The sequence below is a fragment of the Notolepis coatsorum genome (assembly GCF_963971535.1).
Source record: "Notolepis coatsorum genome assembly, chromosome: 11".
In the NCBI taxonomy this organism is placed as follows: Eukaryota; Metazoa; Chordata; class Actinopteri; order Aulopiformes; family Paralepididae; genus Notolepis; species Notolepis coatsorum.
Genome location: NC_140175.1, coordinates 25,908,416 through 25,927,769, shown reverse-complemented (window position 1 = coordinate 25,927,769; position 19,354 = coordinate 25,908,416). Strand labels below are relative to the sequence as shown.

The following is a 19,354-nucleotide window of genomic DNA, read 5'->3' as shown; positions in this document are numbered from 1 at the left end:
TGGCCTGAAGCAGAGTGGTTTGTGTGATTGATACCCCGGGAGGCACTCAGGGATCCTCTGAGAAGTTCCTCCTCTTGTGTACAAGACCCTTCACCCCTGAAAGCTCCGCGTTAATGTACATTATTTTCATTACGCAAATGTATGTTGTTGACATGACATGACGGATGGCCTGTTATTTTTAGCATGTGTGTGTGTGTGTGTGTGTGAGCCGGGCTGAAGCACGCAGCAACAAGAGGGGTGTTCAGCGGGAGAGTGCTCAGGTTTGAACCCACATCACATGCATCGTGAACAGCTGACCTCTCGCTGTGCAAATGAAGCCACTCGCTGGTTCTCATCATCTCTAGACAAGTTACTCTCTGTGATTACGTTGGGCTGGATGTGATTACGTTTGGTGGAGCTGCTGGATGGAAGATGGACTCTTAGGGATCGTCCTTCTCTTTTCCTTCCTTATGATTTATGGGCGTCGCATCGTGCCTGCAGTGGACCTGCTGCTATAGGGCTGCTTGATTACGGCAAAAATCATAATCGCAATTATGTTGGTAAATATTGAGATCATTTAACATGATTACTCATTGACTTTGGAAAAACGTCAAGGATTTATTGAACTTTAGAAATAAAGAAAATAAATATATTACGGAAAATAAATCTTTATTTATTATTTATTTTCATTTTCCTTGAACTTTAAATCGAATTTTAACTGAAAAACTAAATGTGATTATTTGCCCAGCCCTACTTGCTACTATGCAGGCGTGGCCTTTATGATTACAGTGCTCTTTCATGTCTCCTAGTCCTAATATGTTGCTCCTTTAACTCAAACAGGGGGGTGTATGTAGGATCTGTTTATAAATGCGTAAAGATGCCAAACATTGATGCTTTTGAAACATTCCTGCTCTGAAGCTTTGTGAGTGAGCGAGTGAGCGAGAGAGTGGGTGGGTGTTTGTGTGTGTGTGTGTGCGTGTGTGCGATCGAGCAAGCGTGTGTGTGTGTGCATGTGTGTACACCTGCATGATGCACACCTGAAAAGTACGTATATAGAGATCTCCTGAGACACACACATTATACAATAGGATTATATAAAAATATTGTCAGCATTGAATGAGTGTTGTAGCCTATTTGACTGATATTTGGTTTTGATGTCTGCCGTGAACAAAGCTATTGACCCTTTAATTTAAAAAAATATATATATATATATGTTTTTTTTTGTTTACCTTTTCTCAGAATGTGGAATGTGCAATTGGAAATAAACTTGGGTCCATTTAGAATCGCTCGTTGTGTCAAGTTGAAACCATCTGCAGCTCGCAATGACCTGAAGCCTCTGGGACGTCGTCGTCATCATCGGAACGCTCAGTAAATGAACTTGATTTTGCTCTGACACACAGGGAGGGAAGCACCAGCATCCTGAACAACCTGCTGTCCAGAATGGAGCAGTATGCCAATAACCTGGAGAACCTGGTGGAGGATAGGACACAAGCCTACCTGGAGGAGAAGAGGAAAGCCGAAAATCTCCTCTACCAGATCTTGCCGCAGTAAGACAACATTTCTAATTGGTTGTTCGGCTGGAAACCTCTAACTGAGAAGAGTTGATTGTCAGTCAAACAGATCTTAACATCCCTGTAGGCATAAAATAATGAAATCCTTCCTTAAGATATCACATTTCTACTAGATACTGTACATATATCCCGGATATGCTAACTGAAAGTAGATGAAAGGGTAAAGAGATAAAAAAAAATAAAATAAAAACGTCTCATTAAGGAGCATGAGGAGGAGAAATGAGGGGGTTTAAATCATCCTGATAACATGACAGCTACAAATGACAGGGTGAGTCCCTCGTGTTCTTAAGCTGTCTGTTGTCTGGTTAATTTATCCCCTCTTTCCTGTCGGAAATATCCTCCCTAACTCAAGGCTGTCATGGCAGAGAGAGAGAGAGAGAGATGGCTGATGCTTTTCAATACTATGCTGTGAATTAGGCAAGTTAGCTGCTGCTGATGTAAATGTTTCCCCGCCGATAGCTTTCATTAACATAAAATCTGTAAATTGGAGTTGTATTTATAATGACACACTCTGTCATTCTTAGCTAAAGCATTTTAGCATCGACTCAGTGATCCAGGCATCCACACTGGAACAAACAGATCAACTCTTTCAGAGGTTATAAATCTTTTTTGTATTCTACCGGATATTCAATTGAGTACCTCAGACGAAGAACCATATAACTTTTAGATTGAATTCAATTAATGTGACTTTTACTTAGTTGTATGTATACTCTATTTGTTCAGAATAGGACTTGTGTTGGTTCGTTGATGAAGATAAGTCACTTGAATGAAATCTCCCCATTGGATCATACCACACACAAGCTCCGCTAGTCTCTTTATAACACAGGTTTATTGGCATAAACGGCTAAATGGTGCTCTTTCGATCTTTTCTCTGTGAGCTGACCTTACCAACGAGGAACAATGTTTTCAAACTTAGAAAATATATTATCCAAAGATGGTAAGTTAGAGTGTTGTGTTCACTCATAGTTAAAGACAGTAGAGGTTGAGTACTTTATTATCTAAAGATGGTGAGTTAGAGTGTTGTGTTCATTCATAGTGAAACCGGGAAACACATTCATTTGTGTGTATGGCTATATAATGCATTATTAGCATGCGTTTTAGGTCTAAAAATGGGTTAAAGACAGTAGAGGTTGAGTACTTTATTATCTAAAGATGGTGAGTTAGAGTGTTGTGTTCATCCATAGTTAAAGACAGCCCCGGTCCGATGTAACTATTGGTTGAGGGGCGCAATATAAATAAATGTATCATATCATATCATATCAGAGGCTGAATACGGCAAACACGCGGGCTTGTCCAAACCATATCAAAACGGAGTCGTACGGTTCTTCAGTGCGAGGGTTCGATGAATAAATACCTTTAGAGAGAGCAGCACTGATGTATAACCACCAGCATGCCTTTCCTGAGTGCTCCTACCTTCAAGTATAGAAGCGCTCCGTCCTTGAATGGCTCGACCTAATGTCTCTCTCTTCTTTTGTGTGTGTAGCTCAGTAGCGGAGCAGCTGAAGCGTGGGGAAACGGTGCAGGCGGAGGCGTTCGACAGCGTCACCATTTACTTCAGCGACATCGTGGGCTTCACGTCCATGTCGGCCGAGAGCACACCGTTACAGGTACGCGGCCTCCGCGAATCCCAGCGCCTTCGTGAACACCACCGCCAGAGCATCCACTGCCCCCCCCCCCCCCCCCGTTCCTCCACTCCTGCCCTCTATTCTTACTGTTATTCATCTGTGTGTCGCCTTTAAATGGTAAATGGCTGCATTTATATAGCGCTTTTATCCAAAGCGCTTTACAATTTGTTCCTCACATTTGACCCATTCACTCACACATTTCACACACCGACAGCGGAGGCAACCACGCAAGGTGCCAACCTGCTCATCGGGAGCAGTTAGGGGTTAAGTGTCTTGCTCAAGAAACACTTCGATACGCTGCCCGGGTGGAGCGGGAATCGAACCGGGAACCTCCGGATTACCAGGCGACTGCTCTACCTCCTGAGCCACTGTCGCCCCAATGCCGCCTTTATTCAGTCTTTGTTCAAAATGTATTTAATCTCGAAGGATCATTGAGAGCAAGCTCTCATTTACAGTGACGTCGAGAAATACAACACGATGATGAATACGAAAAAAGACAATATAAACCATATAGAAACGGAAAGTCAATCAATTCAACATTTAGAATAATTTAAAACAGCTGCAGACTGTGGTGAAGTGGTTTGATGTTACAGATTTAAACTGATCGCTAGATACTAATGAGTTGAGTTTTAAAGTGCGTCGCGAAACGTTCCATGTTTCTGGGGCACAGAACCTAAAAGCAGATGTTCCTAATTCAGTGCAAACTCTAGGACCCTTAAGTGTAGGCCAATCACCAGAGCGAGCACGATATGATATGATTTAGTTGTCGAGCGTTGACATTTCAAGTGATCGGTTTGTCGATGTAAAATACAAGATAATCCTTCTCCCATTGACCTCTCTTTTCGGCGTAGAGAGAGAGAGAGAGCAGCGCCCAAGGACAAATCTCTGCACTATGGGAGATCGGGCTTTTTGCTCCTCCGCTCCCAGTCTGTGGAATGCTCTCCCTGACTACCTGAGAGCACCACAGACTGTGGATGTTTTTAAGAAAGGCCTCAAAACCCACCTTTTTAGTAGAGCCTTCTGTTGACCTTTTATCAAATTTTTTTTTTGCTCCACACATTTTATGTTCTTTTACCAATTTATTTTATCAGTTTTATTATTCTATGTTTCTCTGCTATTTTATGTTTTAGTTTTGCCTATTTTTATATTCTTTCTTTCCTTTATTCTCGCTAGCTTTTAAGTCCCTTTAACTGTAGCGCTCTGAGAGTTGCCCCGCAACTGTAAAGCGCATTACAAATGAAATCTATTATTATTATTATTAGAGACAATTTGACCGTGAGAGAGTTTTAAAGATCGTCAGTCATGTAGCTCATTGTGACGGAAAATATTCTAAGCCGGAGTGGATTCACATCCATGCTGGGTGCAGGAAAAGGGTTCACCGTTATTCAAGATCCTACTTAACCGCGTGTCTCATAGTTCCCACACAGACAACAACGACTCTAAATAGTACTATTGTTGGAGGGAGAGAGCATTGACGCAGTGTTGAGTCATGCGAGAGCCTTTTCTCTCCCTCTCCTCACTCAGTAGATTTCGAGGCTGTGCCGTTATTGTCGAGATACCGTGTCAAATGTAGGGTGATTACCTTTCTGGTCTCTAGCCTCTCCCCTTCCCCCAGATACACGTATACTACATCAATGTTATTACCAAGAACAAAGGCTACGTTCACACTGCAAACCTCGGTGCTCAATTCTGATTTATTGCTCAGATCCGATTCCACATCAAATGTGGCCAATATCACATTATTCTTACTGTATATATATACACACATCTGTCTGTACATACCTGCATATAATCCTTTTTACATATCTGTAGATTCTATATCTATATCTGTACATCTCTTACCTACTCTTACTAGTTACGCTGTTGGCCAGTATGACTATTACCACAGTGTGTTTATACTGTACCTGTATCACTGTACACATTAATACTGAACTCTGTACATACATCTGATTAACACTATAATCTCCTGTGCATTGTATATTACGATTGCACTTTACTGTTACAGTTGCACTCTGGTTGGATGCCAAACCTCTTTTTAGTTGTACTGTACTTGTGCAGCTGTATAATGACAATAGATTTGAATCTAATCTATGAGATTCCAGTGTGAACCGGACACGCTCCTGAACTGACCCGCGTGCGCAAATGAACAACAATGAACGAGGACACTGAAGTCACAGTTTATGGTTTAATTTCTAAGTTGATGTGCAGTGGAGTCCAGCTAATTTGTGAGCAAATGATAATGGGTGTGAGGAGGAGGTGAAAGAGCCGTTTCCTTGTCTTTTGATAGACAAACACAGAGCGGTTATGATACGTCCCCTCAAGTTCTGCTTGTACAGAAGTATCACCCCAAATACTAAATAAATACTAAATAAATAAAAGACCACCTCCACCACAGCTGTCTTCCACGTTTGTATTCACAGAGTGACTCCCGCCAGCGCAGAATTGTGATGAATGTCAATCTAGAGAGATGTAAAAGTCACACGAATTCTGATATGACTGTTCAGACTGATCTCGCATTGCAAAAAAAACCTGACCTGTATCTGATTTAGGACCACATATGAATTAAAAATATCAGATTCTATGTGATTTGTGCTGTTCCCACTGTCGTGAGAAAAACAGATCTGAGTCACATTATGAGCAAAAAAAACTGATTTGGGCCAATTTTGCCGGCAGTGTGAAAGTATCCTCCTTCAAAGTTAAAACATTTATTTCCATGTCATTTCGGAGCTCAGTTGTCACATTGCGTCTGACTAACACTCAGTAGTACTTTGTTGTTGTTGCACCAAAACTAAGCCACTCAAAGCTTCTTATTGTTCTCAGGGCAGCAAATACATTTTCATAGAATTGAAGTTGGAATTGAGAAGTTCAAAGGAGTTTCTTTTTCAACAGTCCGTGTTTAAAAAGTGACAGCAAATAGTGAATGGTTGAACATAAAACCTATTATTGCCAGACAGGCAGGCAGGCAGAAACCCCAGGAATTGAATATGAATGTGTTGCATGTTTGCTGTTTTTCTGTCAGTTGTATCATGTCACATTCCAATAAGTCATCTCTGAAAGAAAGGATTATAAGCTGCTATTATTTAAACATATTATTATTATTATTATTATTATTATTATTATTATTATTATTATTATTATTATTATTATTATTATTATTATTATTATTATTATTATTATTATTATTATTATTATTATTATTTAAACATATTATTATTATTATTATTATTATTATTTAAATTATCTTTTTCTTTTATTACTATTATTTTGTATATATTATTTGAACCTTAAAATCCCCCTGAGTGGCTACTGGTCAGAGAACATTTCATGTTCTCTGACCAGTAGCCACTCAAGGGGATTTTAAGGTTCAAATAGTATATATACAGTATATATATATATTAGTGCTGTCAGGCGATTAAAAAAATTAATCTAATTAATTACAGGATTTGTAATTAATTAATCTAATTAATCGCATTTTAATCGCATAACCATTTTATGCCTGATATTCTATATTCTATAATCATATTTCAAATTGCATGTGTCCGGATGGCAGAATTCAGTACTGTATCTACAAAACCTTCTGTTTGATCATCTTCCATCTATTAATTTGCTTAGATTTTTCAGGTCTGGTCAATTTGAGCATGGTGTTATTCACAGTCAAAGATAACAAAAAAATATTGATATTCTCATTTGGTTCATTACAATTTACTCAAAATAAAATTTTCATTCAATCAATCACAGCGCAGATTGAGTGATTGAATGAAAATGTTATTAACAGATTGCAGAATGGGTACAATACAGTACGGCTCAATACACACAATTGTTAAGGGGATGCAGATCAGAGAAAGACTTTCGTCTTGTTTACATCAGGGTCCCCCATTTTCAATTCATAATGAATTGTAAGTAAGGGTGCAACTTGCACTGTGCAATTCATTCTTTGTGGATCTAGCCCACAGTATTTCTGACACTGGGAATACATTCCCTGAGATTCATAGATGTCCCTAGAATCAGATACCAAGAACATGCAAATGGACCATATTAAAAAACATCTGTAAATGTGTATTCTACATTCTTATGGAATGAATGAGATACAAAAAAAATATTATATATAAAAAAAAAAAAAAAAAAAAACTTTTTTTTTGTAATTAATTTTGAGTTAATTTTCATAACGCGATAATTTGCTGTGTAATTAATTAATCTAATTAACGCGATAAACTGACAGCCCTAATATATATATATATATATACAGTATATATATATATATATATATATATATATATATATATATATATATATATATATATATATTATATAAAAATAACAATAATAAAAAAGAAATGAGAACATCAATGTCTTCAAACCTCTCTTGAAAATAGATTACTCCCATAATTTGAGAGATTCGGTACATCTTGAAAATAGATGACTCCCATAATTTGAGAGATTCGGTACATCTTGAGAATATTATTTCATCAGTCCATCTGTTGCTTTGTTTAGTTCATGCGAATGCTTGTGTCAGTGATCTGTCTAGGCTTTGGTCCAGCGGAGGACAAACGAAACTCTCGACTGAGAGGGAGTCTTGAGAGTTCATGTCGACGCACGTGTCTCAAAGTCTCGCAACGAGGCTACACGAGTGTAACATGTCACATTAGCTTAGAGAGCTACACGCCGTGGTGGAAAATAGCCGAAGCTATCGAATAACTTAACGAATACGATTTATTAACTCAAAGTATCAATACAAAATAGTAAGAGTTAGGCTGGATGACTCTCAACGAGGTGCTTAGCTATGACACCACCGGCAGAGAGACCCCCCCCCCCCCCCCCCACCGGATCTGTATACAAAACTGGAAGGGGTGGGGGTCACAGGAATACACAACTTATAGGGGTGTCGTGACATTTTGGGGACATATGGAAAGGTGGGGAATGGGGGTAGGAAGGATGGGGGGAGGGATGGGAGTAGGAAGGAAAGATGGGTAGAGGGAGATCATCATCAAAGAGAGGGGGGAAGGGAGTCTTAACTCCCAACACACACGCACGCACGCACACACACACACACACACACACACACACACACACACACACACACACACACACACACACACACACACACACACACACACACACACACACACACACACTAATAAAAGAATATCCTCTTCAGCAGTTTTACAGTTTTATTTTACCGTATGTGCAATGTTGCTGCTTCCCCCGAATCATTTTTACTAAAGCGCTGTCCTCTCTCCTTATAGGTTGTGACATTGCTCAATGATCTCTACACCTGTTTTGATGCTATCATTGATAACTTTGATGTATATAAGGTAAGTGTAATATTCTCATAATTTTTGTTGTTTAATCATTTTATGTAATTTAATGTTAAGTCAAGTCAAGAGTTTTATTTGTCACGGCATACAAGCATACAGTGGAATGCTTTGAGTTATTGATAAGTAATGATGGTGCATCTCTTTTTCTTACTACTAGCTATTTTTTGGTCGCAAAAACGAGACTAGGCAAGCCCGAGTTGAGCCGTACGGGGCCGCGACACGCGCATACGTGTTTCAACAATGGGGAGTCTGTCAGTCAGTCAGTTGGGGGACATTCACTATCGTAGGCCTGCCCTCCTGGTCCGGCAAAAAAAAAAAAATCCTGCACACTCTTTTCTCCTTCCCTCTGCTCCTTCTTCTGTCAGGGGTGAAGTTACAATTTCCAACCTTGGGCGGCTACGTGTCGTAGTGGGCAAGGCGCTCGCCACGAATGCGGAGACGCTGGGCTCGCCTGTTCAAGCCCAGCGCTCCACATTGCTTTCAGTTTAGCTGGTCGTTCATACTAATACACATTGGCCGTATTAGGGGGTGGGAAACTGATGGGTGGGGATCGGGCATTGTGGACAGCGACTCCTACAGGTCGGTTGGTGCGCCTGCGCAGTAGAATCAGGAAGTGTCGGGGGCAGCGTGAGCCTCCCACGCGTTACTCCTCGCCACTGAGAGATCGAGCTGCGCAGGTGAAAAGATGCGACTGCTGTTACCTCAAGTACCGGAGGGGACTTGTGCTATGTATGACTTAGTCCACATTGCAGCCGGCTTGTGGGAGGCAAGAAACAGCGTTCGTGACAGGGGAGGGTTGAATTGGATAATACGAAATTGGGATGGGAGAAAATATAGAAAATGGGAGAAAAAGTAGATAAAAAAAAAACAATTTCCAACCTTTATTTCAACTCGTAAGACACTGAGGTTACCCTCAATTACAGCGACGATGAGCTTACAAAAACAAGACATTGTTTATCAGCAATTCCATACATATAGGCACAATAAATAAGAATAAACAATAAAAAAAGACTGCTAAGACAGACCTTACAAGTCGACACACGGTGCAGCAAAAGAAGGAAGAACCTTCAGCTTCAGAGTCAAGTTTGTCTGGTGGGAAGATGATTCCTTTTCAAACCCGTCTGCCTTCACCATGTCTGCCTCCAGGTGGAGACCATCGGCGACGCCTACATGGTGGTGTCGGGGCTCCCGGTGCGGAACGGGAAGCTCCACGCCAGAGAGATCGCCGGCATGTCTCTGGCCTTGTTAGAACAGGTCAAAACATTCAAGATCCGACACAGACCCAACGACCAGCTCCGGCTCAGGATAGGTATTCACACAGGTAGGTCCTCTCGGCTCGGTGGGGGGGGGGGGGGTCTTCAACAGGATAGGTATTCACTAGGGATGCTCGATATTGGCTTTTTTACCGATACCGATATACCGATATTGTCCAACTCTTAATTTCCGATACCAATATCAACCGATACCGATATTATGCAGGGTTTCCCCCCCAAAAAACTGAATAATTTCAGGTAATTAACATTACATATCTCTTGTTGTGGAATTAACACAACATTATGCATACTTTTGACAATAAATAAAATCTGAATTTGTTCTTACTTGCTTGCCTGGGTAAATAAAGGTTATAGAAATGTAAAAAAGAAAAAAAATTATTACAGATATTTTCCGATATCACATTTTAATGCCGATATCGGCCGATAATATCGGTAGGCCGATAATATCGGACATCCCTAGTATTCACACAGGTAGGTCCTCTTGGCTCGTGGGGGGGGGGGGGGGGGGGGTCTTCAGCAGGATAGGTATTCACACAGGTAGGTCCTCTCGGCTCGGTGTGGGGGGGGGGGGGGGGGGTCTTCAACAGGATAGGTATTCACACAGGTAGGTCCTCTCGGCTCGGTGTGGGGGGGGGGGGGTCTTCAGCAGGATAGGTATTCACACAGGTAGGTCCTCTGGTGGGGGGGGGGGTCTTCAGCAGGATAGGTATTCACACAGGTAGGTCCTCTCGGCTCGGTGGGGGGGGGGGGGTCTTCAGCAGGATAGGTATTCACACAGGTAGGTCCTCTCGGCTCGGTGGGGGGGGGTCTTCAGCTAAATGTTTTGTACTCGGTCGGGAGTATTATTTGGATTGAGCCATAGATGCTTTCACGCTCCCCCGCTGTCCCAATCGTTGGCTTTCATAGTGTTAAATGAAATGCTCAAATCAAGCTTTTAGGCGTCGAGCTTTCAGTACTCTGTACGTGATCCAACCATGGTCCATCGACAGTTAATATTATTGGCCTGACAAATTACCTTTTAAACTGTGTTATATGACACAATGATTTATTGTATGGCAGAGGCCAGGGAGGCTGTTTGCGATCCAACGTTGTATTTATGTGTCAGTGCATGATGGGGTGACCTCATAGATATTGCGGTAAAGCTGTAACGAACGGGGTTGACAGGTGATGACAGTACTTGGGTACGAGCACAGTATCTTGAGTTTGTGAGCCTCCCCAGACCCCCTCTCTCTCTAGTATGTATAAATGTTTATACTGGACGGACAAAATACAGGATGTTTTTCTCCGCTCTGGCCAACCCCCCAGGCATTGATTCTAAAGTGATCTGTACCGTACGAGGTCTTTTCTCCGTGGGACTGTATCAGCTCAAGGGCGGCAGAGAGCGGTTGCTATTCCAACGCTTTCCGTGCAGCAAGAGACGGGGGCTTTGAAGAGTGCGTGTGGGCGTTGTCGGTGATTCAGCTTTGTCACATTGTGAGCGCAGTACTGTGAACATAATATATCCCTTCAATCAGAGCTAATGTTGCCCCCCGTTTAAAAACCACTTAACTGGGAGAGGTGGCCGAGAGGATGACAGGAGTTCGTAACTTGCCACATAGATTTGTATCGGCATGTTTGTAAAAATATATTTATTTTCTATTTTATAGGACCTGTCTGCGCCGGAGTAGTCGGTTTGAAAATGCCCAGATATTGTTTATTTGGAGACACTGTCAACACAGCCTCTCGGATGGAGTCGAATGGAGAAGGTGAGTGTCAATTTCAGACTTATTTTATATATATATTTCAGTGGCTGTCAGATACTGCCTTACAAACCTCACATTTTTCCCCCACAAGTTTTCCACTGACAGAAGCAGCTGCAATCACGTGCTGCTCATTATTTGCCATAATTTATTTGGTATTAGCAAAGACTTGCAAGGATTTGTATTTGTTTGTTTTTGAACCAACCCCTGTTGTATATTCTGATAAAGACTTTTTGTGACTGAAATTACACTCAGCCTTGTAACAAACTCTCTCTCTCTCTCTCTCTCTCTCTCTCTCTCTCTCTCTCTCTCTCTCTCTCTGATGACAAATAATGAACAGCACTTAATAGCTTTTAAAGTGACAACCGTTTTTATTATTCCGTGCCGATAGCGGAACGGGTGCAGCCGAATTGACACCGCTGTCCGCTAACTGATGTTGACAGGAAGCGGCGGCATGATATGGTGGTTAGATATTTTGTGAGCGCGGCTCATCTCGCGTATTGATTAACTACTGACTCACTTCCTGTATTGTTCCTCCATTGGTAAATAATTGATAACGCTTATAGGCCGGGCCCCTTACCCAGCAATAACCCACACAAAGCACTGGAGAGAGATGCGTCTCACATCTCTGCAGCCTCTGCATTGAGCACAACCATTAAAGGGGCAGCTCACCCCCCCAAAAAGATAATATAATATATATGTATATAGATAGAATAGAATAGAAATACTTTATTCATCCCGAGGGAAATTTGGCACTACAAATCGCTCACAGTAAACGGTAAACATTTAGGTAGACAAAAACAAAGTCACGAATAAGAATAAAAATAAGCCTAAGAATAAAGAATAAAATAAGCCTAAGAATAAAATACAGTCCGGGATATACATTTCCTATGTTATGTATATACATTCTGATATAAAATATACAGTAAAAATATACAGAAATATACAGTAAGTGTAATATTGAACAATGTTGGTTTAAAAGTAAAAGTCCAGGAAGATGGTACTGTCACCCTGTGCTCGGTGATGCAGTGAGGCACAGTGATGCGTTGTAACGTCTGATGGCTGTCGGAATGAAGGACTTCCTGTGCCGTTCAGGGCTACATCTTGGGAGTCTTAGTCTATAGCACTGAACGTGCTCCTTCTGTCAGCCAAGTCTGTGTATAGTGGGTGGGAGGGGTTGTCCCTGAAGGCAATATATATATTATTATATATATGATATATATAATATCAATATAGCCACACACATTCATTATTATGAGTGTAGTTTGGTAGAAAATAGCTCCTGCATTAAACTGCTCACAACAAGGTCTGGATTATCTTGAGTAACCGGGTCATGATTTCTGGAAAAGAGACATTGGCTTTGAGTTTTTCAAATGTTTTTTTGGTGCTTTGAGCTCCAAGCGAGCTCCAGCGAGCCTACATGACGAGGCAAGGGATTAATAAAGGCACTTGAAAAGGTTTCTTAAATATCGCTCGTCGTTCCAGAACACAGCACTCACTGTTCTCGTCTCCTGTTCTCTTCTGTAGCCCTGAAGATCCATCTCTCCTCCGCCACCAAAGAGGTGCTGGACGAGTTCGGTTACTTTGAGCTCCAGTTGCGAGGCGATGTGGAGATGAAGGTAAGAACAACTAAACATTTTGATTTTATTTGATTTATTTCACAAAAAGAAATATATATATAAAGACTTACATAAATCACACAACACAAACATGTTGTCTATAATTGAATAAACTTTTTTTTTTGCTATACCATAAAGCTTCCGTTTGTGAGAGAGAGCGTTCATGACTAATGAATATGAGGTACGAGGGTTGTTGTTTTGTTGGTTTTGTCCCGATAATAACCTTTAAGTGATACCGGATCTATTTGAAACCTGAACCCTCTCAAATTACGAGTATCTTTAATGGCGGCCCACGTTGTCCTGCAGAAGTAGGGTGCAGGGGACATAAAGTTTGGTTGGGTGCACATCCTCAGCGGGTGTCGGATGATGCTTTAACGGGCCTGAGTGAATGTCAGGGTCACCCTTAAAAACCCTGTAAGGCCCAAATTAAATTGACATTAGCAACTTCAGAGGCCAGAGTGTGGGACCTATAAACACATTTACTATCCAATATTATTGTGAGGCTGAACAACAGGATCCATTGACTATGTAAATGTAAAAAAAAAAGAAAAAAAAATACATTTACAGATTTTTTTTTTTTAAATAGCTAAAAGCTAAAAGTGGTGATGTAATTTTGCAACCGAGGGCCTCACAGGGTTGGAGAGCAGCCTCTTAGTGGATATTGCCAACAACATCAACCCCTCCCCCATCCCCCCTCCCCCTTTGACTTCATCTCCATTGATGAAATTATTGATTTCTGTGTTGTTTTCTCTGCAGGGCAAAGGCAAGATGAGAACCTATTGGCTTATTGGGGAACTGTGACTGATGCACAGGTTATATGAGAGGCCTGCTGGATCCAACAGCAGCAGCAGCAGCAACAGCAGCAGCAACAGCAGCAGCACAGAGCCGCAGCACCAGTGGCCAAGCCACTACTTTATTTGTTCTAGAATAAGTCCTTAAAGGTGATTCCCCGCCCAAAGTGAATAACACCATAACCTGCTTTAGACGAAAAACAAAAAAAAGGGAATTCCAGGTATGTTTATTACCTGCATAATGTAACTGCAAAAAAAATTGTAAAGTTGTTTTTTTGTATGAAGAACCTTTCCGTGCTGAGATCTGAGTACTTTTCAATGATACATTCTTATTTTTTGTGCTTTCTATATTAAGATTTGTATAATGTTTTTGGAAGTCAATGATGTAATAATATTTCCTTGAAACTTTCATTGAGAATCGGGGGTGGGTGGGGCGGGCCGTGGTGGGGGGGGGGGGGGGGGTATTATGATCAATGTCAATGCAGAGGTCAACGTTCAACAGTGGTGTTATACAGTACAAGATAATATATGTATATATGTATATCCAAGATATTGTAAGATATTTTGTTCAATAAACTGAGTAAAACACTCATTTGTTTAATTTATCGATCTGACCTTTTTTCCCTTCTTTTTTTATCGCTGCCTTTTTGTGTATAACGTTTATTGACGTTTCGAAGCGCCTTGGTATACGATGCAATGAGATAGAAACAAACTAACCCGATTACAATGCACTATGAATGTGCTTTTTCAAGAATTCTGCTTCCTGTTCTTGCACTAGAAAGATATTATACAATAGGCCTGTTAAGTGCTGCTCTCATGTTAACTCAGACTGTATCTAGGCCATATTCCCCTGATAACAGCCAAATACTTTTATCTATACTTATCTCAGAACAAATTTATAAGTGTCCTTGCGCTGTCGCCCCAAATATGTGATATTCCAACATCATTATACAGTATACTGAATTGGCTGGAAGTTAAAGCTAAATGGTGTTCCAGTCAATTGCATTGAGAGGCAGCCTATATGTGCCTAGTAGCAATAGCCTGTTGGGAATTTATTTCTGTTAAAATGACTATGGTTTTTACTCTAATATTAGCACTGCTTTGCCCCTGTCAGCCATTGCAATGACATTTCATAATTCGTTTAGTCCACCTCTGTGTGTATCTTATAGAAAGCCGGAGTTAAAATGTTTGAAAACAACAGCAGTCATGTTGCACTGCATCTGGCATTATTATCGCCACACGTTCAACTTTATTAAATGGTAAATGGACTAGTCGCATTTACATAACGCTTTTATCCAAAGCGCTTTACAACTTCTCACATTCACCCATTTACTCACACATTCACACACAGACGGCGGAGGCGACCATGCAAGGTGCCAACCTGCTCATCGGGAGCAGTTAGGGGGTTAATAAGTGTCTTGCTCAAGGACACTCGACACGCTGCAGAGGGGAGCGGGACTCAAACCAGCAACCTTCCGATTACCAGACGACTGCTCTACCTCCCTGAGCCACTGTTGCCCTAATCAGCAGTGATGTGGAATAATTTTACCTGATATTATTCACGGAGGGCGACGACAGAGCCTTTGATTAAGGACAGAGTTTACTGACAGGATGACATGTTGCAACATGGAGAGACCTATAGGTTATATACAGCAATGGCCCTATAGCCCAGATCTCTAAAGAATGGTGAGCTAACAAAGTATATATAGGAGAGTAGACAAAAGACAAGTGGAGCATTGACGTACATAATGACATATACTTATGAGAAGGCTGTGTGTGGTGTGCAATGTGCATATGTGTGTACAACTTGAAGGTTATGTGTAGAGGGGGGGAGGGGGTAGTGTGTGTAGATAGATGTGTCTGGGAGTGAAGGCTATGTGTATGTGATTGTGCACATGTGTGTTAGAAGAGAGAGAGAGCAAAATATATGCGTTGGTCAATTTCCCTATCAAGCAGGTACGCTTTTGAAAACTGAATGTCAACCATCTGTAATTAACTGTATACAGGTGTTGGTTAACAGATAGAGGATGCGCACAACAGCTGCAGGGAGAGAGAGAATGAGAGAGAGAGAGAGAGAGAGAGAGAGAGAGAGAGAGAGAGAGAGAGAGAGAGAGAGAGAGAGAGAGAGAGAGAGAGAGAGAATCAGCAAAGTGAGATGTTCTCACAATGGCAGTGGTTATTAAACACCAGACAGCCGTCTGTGTACCTACCTATGAGGACATCATCTCTAATTAAGTATCTGTTATCATTCAACTGTGGAATGGGGGCTTTCAGCTCAGTGTGTGTGTGTGTGTGTGTGTGTGTGTGTGTGTGTGTGTGTGTGTGTGTGAGAGAGAGCAAGCATGTGTGTGTGTGTGCGTGCGTGCGTGTGTGTGTGTGTGTGTGAGAGAGCAAGCGTGTGTGTGTGTGTGTGTGTGTGTGTGAGAGAGCAAGCGTGTGTGTGTGTGTGTGTCATCATCTCTGCAGGAGAACAGTTTCGCTGCTGCATAACTGTAATTATATGCTGCTTTCACAGCACCAGTGTGATGGCGAATCCACTGAAACAGATGCTAAACGCTTCACTGCTACATTGACCTAGTATTCACTTGGATGCTTGTATCAGATCCTGCTTTCCATCACATCTCGCCCAGGAAGAATGTACTGCACTTTACAGGATTCATGCGCAAGAATTTCTGGAATTTATTTCCAATGTTTAACAGTATTCAACGGTTTGATAGCAAATAAAGGATTTTTGTATCCAATGAATGTACAAATATGAACAATGAAGATATTGCTGTCCTTGCAAACATGTAGGCCTCAATAAGACTTTTTAACATTTCCTTTCATGGTCAAATTTCTATAGAGAATTCTACTTTCTTCACAAGAGTAAAAAGGAGAATTGCAGTGAGGATCAGTGAATCCAAACAAGAGGTGTACTATTTGCTCCATCACGTTTCCTGTGAAACATAGGAAGTAATACATTCAATCGCTGGCCTTATATTCCACATATAGATTGTTTTCCCATCTCATCCTGTGAGGTAATGAAACGTTTTGGGGAGAAAAGCAGCATAAATGTAGTCTGAAATAACTTGTTGCCATAGCGATTAGCGACCTCCTAATCCTCGAGCACAGGAAGGAACGCCCTCTGATTGACACTTCTGCCGTACGCTGTGATTGTAGATAACCTGCGCTACCGCTCCACATCCGTACCGTGAGGGCCTGTGTGTGAAGCTCGAAGCTCTTTGTAAAGGTTGGGGGTAAAAAAACACATTTTCCAAGTCGTAATAGCTTTTCTCGTCCTTTGTACAATTGTACAGATATGTGCTCAGTGTAGGAGGAAAATATACCTTTGTGTCGCTCAGCACTGTTCCATTGAGGTAATTATGCGACAGATGGAGAGAAAGACCCTGGACCCTATAGGCTACAAACAAAAGGAGATCTGTGGAAAAACCTAGACAATATGAAGACAGTAATGGAAAATAAGGAGATAATTCTACTGTGGATTTGCAAGAACGTTTCCTGGAAACAACTTTGCACGGATAGAGAAATGTCGATTTTTCACTAACGTTATTCAACGACACCCAGTGTGCAATGGTCGAATGAAGTTCATGAATGCTTTATTACTTTCAGATACTGCACTGTTGCAACAGAAAGATGATAATAATGACAACCGTCACCCTAGGCCTACAAGGTAAATTATCAAGGCTGAAAGCAAACAAATCAAATAATATCTAATAATAATATCTACTAACGTTACAGGATCTTATGCTGAAGAACTATACTTGTGGTGATTTATTTTGCACACAATATCACACATATCCCAAGGCCCTAAACTGTTCTGCACACATTCGTTTAGTTTGACATCGGTTGTTAATTCTAACTCCACGCGTGACGTATATTCATGTCCGGGGCCCAAACGCTCCGCTTCAGACAGCAAGAGATACTAGGAGCACATACCACATTTTATGTTTATTTATGACTCGGATCTATCAAAACAACAAGGGACTGAGTCGTATTGAAATACTGAGGCGTATTGAAATGACGAGACTGGCCCCAGAACCTGTTTACGTCACGACTTAACAACCGAATGAGTTTGAATATCTCCTGTTATCAGAGGACATTGCATCCTTGTGTTGTGTTAATTACAGCTCAATAAAACGATCTAGATGCATTTTTGTATTTCTTTTTTTAAAGCAATCCCTATTGTAATTGTGATGGAAAATCAAACCATAAGAGTTAATAGAGTTGTGAATAATAGAGATACATGAATAGTCTGGTTTAAATTATAATACCGTAATTCCTCTAATAGTAACCGGGTCTCAAATACAAGCCGGGTCTCTATTAATGGCCGGGTGCGCTCTTGAGCTAAGCAATTATAAGCCGGCCTCCTAATACAAGCCGGGTTACTAATATACTGAGCTGCATACTGAGCTAGTTACTTGATTTCACTTTGAAAACGTTGAAATGACCAGTGACCACCTGTAATTGCACTGTTTACTATTTCATACAGTACTTGGTTTCAATAAATGAACCCAGTACATTTTACTGGGTTCAAACTGACACAAAATGTTGATTTATTCATTATGATCCGTTTGAAAATTTGAAATATAGGCCTCCCTCTTATACAGGCCTCCTCCTAATACAAGCCTGGTACCCGCTACAGTTGAAACAAATACAAGCCGGGGTTACTATTAGAGGAATTACGGTATGTCTACATGTTTATGTGTCATCTGTAGGCCTGATAACGTGGGTTAATCTGTAGACATGTCCGTTCAAAGGTTTCCATCTGGATAAGTCACACTGTGTAAATAGTCAAGGTAAATAGGATGATGGGAGAAAGTTAATTTACAAAGCCACCAACCACCAATCACAGAGAGGGAGGTAACAGCTAGGGATGGGCATAGATTTTTGAATATTCAAATAGTTGTTAAATGATAACAAATTGAATATTTTATGCAAATATTGTTTTGTCCCTTGTTTTTACTGGCAACTACACTGTGTAGTGTATTGAGATATAAAAGGTGTGATAATTCAGAGCGATGCAGTCTTGGTTTGGAAAGAATGACTTCGGTATTTATTGCATATGAATCAATGAAATACCACGTTCACTTCCGATACCGTTCGTCCGACTATTTCATTCTACCTCATAATCCTCATCTCTATTTTTGTATTTACATCGTTTCATGGAGCTGCGATTAACACGTCACAAGGACTCAGTATCCTCTGATGACATCACGGGAGGATATATTCAAACTCATTAACTCGCAATAACTGTCAAACTAAATGAATGTGTGCAAAACAATTTAGAGCCTTGGGATGTGTGTGTGAGATTATGTGCGAAATAAATCGGTGTTGTTTTTCCCCATTCAAATCACTCGTCAGAAATAATGGTAACAGCCGTACTGTATTGTACCCATTCTGCAATCTGTTAAATAAAGTTTTCATTCATTCATTCATTCAAC

The 19,354-nt window shown here is 40.9% G+C and overlaps 1 protein-coding gene across 1 annotated transcript in view; it reads left to right on the top strand.

The window, feature by feature from the left end:
- npr2 (natriuretic peptide receptor 2) overlaps positions 1 to 14,331 on the top strand; it is a 77,087-nt gene extending 62,756 nt beyond the window's left edge. The window contains exons 16-22 of the mRNA XM_084325216.1: positions 1,380 to 1,526; positions 3,034 to 3,157; positions 8,419 to 8,487; positions 9,637 to 9,811; positions 11,411 to 11,509; positions 13,031 to 13,122; positions 13,879 to 14,331. Of these exons, the coding sequence (XP_084181342.1) occupies positions 1,380 to 1,526; positions 3,034 to 3,157; positions 8,419 to 8,487; positions 9,637 to 9,811; positions 11,411 to 11,509; positions 13,031 to 13,122; positions 13,879 to 13,923 (751 nt within the window). The 3' untranslated portion in view covers positions 13,924 to 14,331. The remainder of the gene's footprint in view (positions 1 to 1,379; positions 1,527 to 3,033; positions 3,158 to 8,418; positions 8,488 to 9,636; positions 9,812 to 11,410; positions 11,510 to 13,030; positions 13,123 to 13,878) is intronic.
- The last annotated feature ends 5,023 nt before the right edge of the window (positions 14,332 to 19,354 follow it).